Raw genomic sequence first — 7344 nt, forward strand, 5'->3', positions numbered from 1 at the left:
CTCCTCACCCCGCCCGCCGCCAACACCCCCCCCCCCCCCCCCCCCCCGCCTCCCGCAGACGACCAGACTCCGTGGGAAACACACAACACATCACCCCCTGTTCCATAGAATCCTTTTCTCTCCACCATCTCGCGCCCATCCTTTCCCTCCTTCCCCCCTCCATCACATTGCTCCCCCTCTCTCTCTCCCGTCCGGCGGCGGCCCGTTAGCCTCCCCCTCTCCCCTCCCATACTCCGAATCACAGTCCACTCAAACGCCAAATCCCAGGGACACGGAACCCGATATGAGTGGACCGGGTGAAGGCTGACTGGTTGTTGTCCACGGTGTGAGGCAAGAGTTTCCGGTGGTGGCATTGGACGCATTAAGTTGGGTGTAGTATGCAGCCATTGCATGCCTGCCTGCCCCGATGCTCATCCTTTCTTTTGTATTTCTTGTCACCTCGATTGGGAGGTGATTTGGTCTTTTGTGGGCATATTTTGCCAGCTCGGGGCCAAGAGAGGGCTTGGTATGGTACACGGGTTTTTCGCCATGCATGGCCGTAAACGCACCATTCAACGCGCTCGTTTTCGTCTCCGGAGCATTCGTTCGCGGGGGCCAACGACAGCAAGTTGGTCCTCCGAGCGTGAGTGAACAATTTGGTGATCTACAAGCACAACGTTCATATCGAGAAAACCGAGGTGCTGTTGGAAGGCAGTGCTTTTCCAATGTTTTTCGTCCATCGTTGGGAGCCGCGGAGTCGGGCTCCGTCTCCGATGAAGCTATATCGGATTGAGAAACCCCGGCATTTTCTTCTTTTGGGGCTCCTCTACGCCACTATTGTGCAAATAGGAGCAACACCAACCGACACGTGAGGCTGTTGAAGTCCGACAATTCAGCCGAGTCTCTACACGAGGCTCTCCTGAGCGAGTTACCGCATCGGGTACCTCTTCCAAACCGCCAGGAGCAAGGTCCGTATTTGGTTAATTCCATACAAATACGAAGCCCCGAAAACAGAAAGCATCTCCACGAGTATTTGACCATGTTCAACCGCTCGGGAATGCGAGCACGGTCACCTGAAACCAAATACACGAGAGAGATATAACGTCCAAACCAACAACATGTCCTCCAAAGTCCCATAACCGGGACACATAACATGGTCTATCTTACCCCTGGCGGTCCCGACCACGTTACCGGAATTGGACAGGATTCTAGACTTCCCTCAGTCCCGCCTCGCTGACCACCCTCATCCCCGTCCCCGTCTCCATCCCCGTGTCCGCCCCCCGTTCCTAGCATGGACCGCCGCGTGGGGCTTCTAGACGAACGTGTGCATGTTTGCCCTCTGTTTGCACGTCGTTGGAATCCCGCTGGAGTGGTAACGATCCACACCGAGCAAGTCAAGGGGGTCCTGGTCGTCGAGTGTTCCTCGGTGACTAGTTGGCGACGCCGCCACCGGGGCAGGGCGGAGGAGGGATACTGTGTCCGGGTACAAATACGGAACCAACATGTTTTTTTAGAGATACCAGGGTTCTATAAAAATCAGCTTCAGACTAAAAAAGCGTAATTATTAATTAAGCTAAATTAACTAATAAAAGTAGGTTAAATTAATATACCTTACCTCTTTTAGCTAGCTTAGCCTCTTATTAACCTATTAATTACTCTTAGGTAGCAATTTAGAGCCTTTTTTTCCTTTTATAATACTATATCTACTTATTATTATTATTATTAAATTTATTATTAATGCCTTATAATAGCCTTAAGAGGTATAAAAAAGTATACTATTAAGGCTTAATTTTAACCTTTTACTAATTATAATAATAAATATAAAAAAAATAATATTAATACTATAACTAAGTAATTATTAATACTATTATATATTAGAGAGACTATTTTATTAAGTATAATATATTTAAATATACGAAATCCCTCTATTAGCCTATATTTAGCTAAATAAGTACCTAGCTTATTATTATTAATAGCCTATTTATAGATCTTATTAATAAACTTAACTATTATACTACTATAGCTATATTTACTAATAAGTAGTTTTTTATATATTACTATAATAAATAGACTTTTACTTCCTATTATACTATCTACTCTAAATATAAACTATTTAATATATAGAAGCTTTATAATTAACTCCTATTTTAGGTCTATAATAAGTTTTACTATAAAGTTAAGTTTACTATTAACTCTTTACTCTATATTAATATAACTTTTAATAGCTTTAATAATACTATTAGAAACTAAGTTATTAATATTATTATTATTCTACTTAATAGTACTACCTTCTTTTAGTTTATAATATTAACTACTAACTACTTTTATAGGGCTAAATAGAGTACTAAAGAGCTTATCTCTATCCTTAAAGCTATTATTACTATTAATAATATCTTATATCTCTATAAGATTAATACTTTTATAATAGATATAAATAATTCTATATAGGCTTTATACTATAAGTTTATTCTTTATTTAGGCTTTAAGTATATTATTTTAGTACTTTATAACTCTTATAGTATAAACCTCTTTATTAGTAATATTATTAAGCTACCTACTTAACACTTAGTTAATAATAAGGCTTAAGATATTATTTATTACTTTTATACTTTAAGGCTATAGTTAATAAGATAATATAATATTTAGTATATTATTTATAATAAAGTAAGAGCCTTTATTATACTATTATTTATATATTAAGGTAATATAGAGAGGTACCTCTTATTAATACTATAATCTAAAATAGCTTTAATTTAATACCTCTACTTACTAAATATTACTACTTAATATAATACTACTTATAATAGTAAACTTATACTAACTATAGTATTAATTAATATATTTAGTAATAAATTTTTCTAGCTATATATTAAGGCTTTTATTAATTTAATCTACTCTATTACTATAGCTATTAAAAGTATAAAGTCTAATTATAATAATATTAGCTATATATTAAATTAATAGAAGTCTATTTAATAATACTTTAAATTATACTATATTACCTCTATATATACTATTAACTAAATAGAGATATTTAAAAAGTATAACTACTACTTTTAGAAGTAACTACTACTTATTAACTGTATTAATACTACTCTCTTTTTATTTAATATAATATATAAATTTAATTAATTTAAATAGAGTATAATATTTAATTAGCTTTTAAAGAGACTATACTTATTACTACTTAGTATAATACTTACTATATTAAGATATTAGACTTATATTTTACCTCTAGGTCTCTATTTAGGCTACTTTTAAACTTCTAGAAGCCTTTATAGTATTTATTTATAATATAGAAATATATTAAAGTTATAGGCTTAAATTTAATACCTCTTATATAATATATATTTAATATAACTATTATATTGATACTATTAAAGAGGAGCTTTTTAATATTAAATTTTATATATAATTCTATTTATAACTAATTATAGCTTAATATAGCTAGCTAGTTAATATTTATCTATATAAATAGTTATATTTTTAAATACTTATAAGGGTAATAAAGAGGCTATTTATAGCCCTTACTACCCTATATATAGAACTCTCTTATAGAGGAGGAGTTAGTTAATTTAGAGCGCTAGATCCTAAAGGGGGCTTTTAATTACCCCTAAAATTCTAAGGTAGAGTTTAATATAGAGCTAATAGATTAAAGTTACTATAGAGAATATAGCTATAAGTAAAATTTAATTACTTAAGCCTAAAAAGTTAGTAATTTAATTTATTAATATTAAAAAAAGCAGTAGGGGTAGCTTGCTGCTTGAGAAGCCTGGGAGATATGGATACTCTTATCACAAACTTCACGTGCGTTGGTGGCTCCCCCCGGTTGCCACGAGACAGAGCCACCAACCAACAGGGGCTGGGGGGTTGTTTGCTTCATGTTGTTCTGTTGGTTGCGAATGTTTGGAACTTTGGTGAAGAATGCCTGAGAAGCCCTCGTCGTTGGTATTGCTTTGGACTTGCTACTCGGTTCCCAGAGGGGTTAGGATAGGCATGACGTTGGTTTTTGGCCTGGCGGCGGCTCAGCACGGGGCCAGGCTTGGATGACATGTCGTTCATGAAGCGGTACTCCGGCCCTGGAGCATCTTGGAGTGCGGCACAGCTCGTCTACGTCCCCTGTTTACATCCCTTGTGCCGTGGGACCTCGTCGTTGGAAGTCGTATGTACTCCATACTTGTCAACCCGACCTGGACAAAATCCCAACCGGCTGGCTCACGGCTCCAGGGGGAATGGTGGGAACGTTGGTGTGACGTCCCGGAGGGGCAGAAGGAAAGGGGTGGAATGGAAGTTCCTGGCTCCTTCCTCGTCTCCCCGGCCAATGAACCGCCCTTGACGCTGCTCGAGACCGAAGGATCGGTCGACCGGCCATCGTCCAGGAACGCGGAGGGGGGTTTGGGCTCAGGGCAGGCGCTTTTGGCTGTGTAACCCGAGCTTTGACTAGACGTCGAGTTATCTCGGCTCAACCCCCAGCCCGCCCCCTGACTTTGCTTCCAAGCCGGCATCCTGAGATCTTCCTCTGTGCTGCCTAGTCTCCGGTTTCCTGTCCTTGGCGGGCTCCAGCTCTGGGACTTCTTCGGTTCAGGAGAGCTGGTGCCTGTTGGTGACGTGTGTGTTTGGCCAAGTCCGCTCGTGGAAGTCGGGAACGATCAAGGGGTGAATAGGCTGGCGTGATTCGCCGGTTTGTTGAAGGCGTCTTTGACGAGACCGAGTTCGGGACCGAGGTTGATGTCATTTCCGAGTTGCTGACGATGAGCTGGTATCAACAGATGGTGAAAGGTGCATGTGATATCCACTGCATAGAAGTAAGAAAGACCACCAGGCTCTTCAATAATCTCAGTTGATGTTATCGAAGTTTGGTTTTAGGCGTAGCTGGCATTAAATTCGTCATTCCTGGCTTCGTAATCTCTATTGCTGTCGTCTATGGTGTTGGTGTGTACGGTGTTGTGGTCTCTGGCATCGTAGTCTCTGGTGTTGTCGTCTTTGATGTCGTTGTCTCTTGTATATTCATCGTATCTCTGTTGACATCGTTCCAGTCATCCTAAATTCTGAGAAATTGCATGGGGTAGCCATTTAACATCATCCGAAATGCCTGGCTTTAATCATCTTCGGCATTGTGAATATGGTTTTGATCACTACATATGCGTGCTCACCCCTCGAATGGAATTCTCCCTAATTGTATCGTCAGTGACGCCAAGATGGACCTTGGAACTTAGGCTACGATAGAACAAGCATTTTACATAGGCGAGGGCTCAATGCCTTCTCAAAGAGCAAACGTGACGGCTCTTGAACACTCCCTCCACCTGTGACATAGACGGGAACTCCAATCAATCGAATGGCCAGGCCAAGAGTGCATCATGTGGACGATGAGCGACTCAGGTGGTATGCTTCAATGAGCGTGCTATTCTTCCTGTACTTGGTTTCGGGGGACTTGAATTCATGCCTACAGGATTATATCTATGACTTGATGTCTCCTTCTAACAGTTGCATTTCGCCCTTATCGTCCTCCCCTTACACCATACTCGTGACCTTGTAAACTAGAGACAAACTCTTGTTTGCCGATTTCTGCTAACTATGCTTCTGCCCTCGTGTCGTCATTCAGCTAGGCCCGGTCTTCATGCTCGTCGAGGATCTGTTGCAGCGAGACAGGTCTGACGACTTGCGTCGAGAGTCCCAGCTGGCGTATCGCATCACCGTGGCTTCGGATAGTATTTGGGTTGATGATGGAGCTCTGAATATCGACCCAACCATGGCCAAGTTGGGTCGCGACCGCGTTCCAAGCTTCTATAACCTCAGGATCGAGGGCAAGCTGGAACGTTCCCCGTACCGTGATGACAGCCGACTGTCCATTTTTGGCCTTCTGGTAGCGAAACAACATCGCCACACGCTCTCTTCCGTTCCACAGCTCCATGACCTCAAGCTTTGGCATATGTAGTGCGGCCTCTGCCGCAAGTCGTAGCATTTCGTTGATGCTCGCAGCGTCCACATCATGAGTGAGTAATTTCGATGTCAGCGCGAGAGATGTGAGATTCTCCCAATTCCATGACTCTTCGCGCGCTTCGAAGAAGTAACTGGCGTCGGTAATGAAGCATGCCGATAGTGTCACGAGTTTTAGGCTGACCTTCGCAATTTTGCGGCTAACCACAGGGGACGGTCTCCTGGCGAACTGGTTGATCCACGAGGGCGGGTATGACCGGTGGAAATTCTCGAAGATTGCCAGGTTCGACAGTCTCGTTGTGGCGAACATCTCGACCAGACTCTCACTCTCTGGATCAAGATCGGTGGGTTAGCAGCCACTATCATTATTGGATTGCTAGCTATGACGTGTTACTCACCAATGTTGGTCAGGCGAACCAGTTCGCGATCCCACTCTCTCCAAGGCTCGTAACAAAGCTCCTTCATGTTGGGGAAACGTTCCAGCATGTGCTTGAGGGTGACTGGCTTCCAACGTCGACGGGTTTGCTGACGAAGAAGCACAGTCGTGACTGCGGGAACAAGGGGCAGTGTCTGCCACCAATTCTTCTCCTGGGTTTCGGTTCTGAATGGTCCCTGGCCCATGATACGTTCGAATAATATGTCGACGGCGTACCAATCGGGAGTAGATGTTTGTCGCCCGGCAACCCAGCCATGATCTGGGTCGTCAATAGGGGTTCCTTGATAATGTCCGTTGCGCTGCAGCGGCGAACACTCGCCGCGGTGAGTATCTGGATGGAAGCTCAGGTATTTAAACCAGTGCTGCGTGTCACTCGGCGAGTAGACACTGATGTCGAGAGTCAACTCATCGCCATCCTCCCATGCTATGAGAGCCCACAACAAATTCTCAAATCCATCCATGATCAATTTGTCATCAGCGCGACTCAGCCCCCAATACTCCTCTTCTTCTGGATCGCAAGAGTTACAGTCATACTCCCGCAGTTCCACACGGAACCATATGTATTTGATCAGTCTTTTCTTTCTGGAGAGGATGGCCGCAGAGTCGGGGTCGGTGAGGCGTGCTGGTGTCAGGCTGATATGTTCGAAGAGGCGCGGCTCAATGACGGAATACTATTCTCGTGAAACTAAAGCAATCGAGCTGTAAGGGCCGCCAAGGTTGGACAGGAATCCAAGCACCTTGTTCCGGAGCTCTCCGGGTAGGCCATCCCAGGTAAAGCCGGTCATCTTTGGAAGTAAGATGGGTAGAATAGATAAATGATCGCGAGAAAGTTGTAAAAAGAAGAATAATCGCGAGACGGCATGGAAAAAGGAAGAAAACAACCTGGCCAACAGAAATACAAGACATACTTCTAATCTAGTGTTGGCAGGACCTGGGCCACGGCTGCTCTCTAGGTTGTCAAAGATAGTTCCCAAAAGGAAACCGTCGGCCTG

At 43.0% G+C, this 7344-nt stretch overlaps 1 protein-coding gene across 1 annotated transcript; it reads right to left on the reverse strand.

Annotated features, from left to right (window-relative positions):
- Positions 1-5581: 5581 nt before the first annotated feature.
- CkaCkLH20_12892 (uncharacterized protein) lies at positions 5582-6984 on the reverse strand (the record flags this gene model as incomplete). The annotated part of the gene is made up of 2 exons (XM_038895603.1): positions 5582-6246; positions 6315-6984. 2 exons carry the CDS (start codon positions 6982-6984, stop codon positions 5582-5584), a joined length of 1335 nt encoding a protein of 444 aa, XP_038739056.1.
- Between the last annotated feature and the right edge of the window lie 360 nt (positions 6985-7344).

This window comes from Colletotrichum karsti, assembly GCF_011947395.1.
Source record: "Colletotrichum karsti strain CkLH20 chromosome Unknown Scaffold67, whole genome shotgun sequence".
NCBI lineage: Eukaryota > Fungi > Ascomycota > Sordariomycetes > Glomerellales > Glomerellaceae > Colletotrichum > Colletotrichum karsti.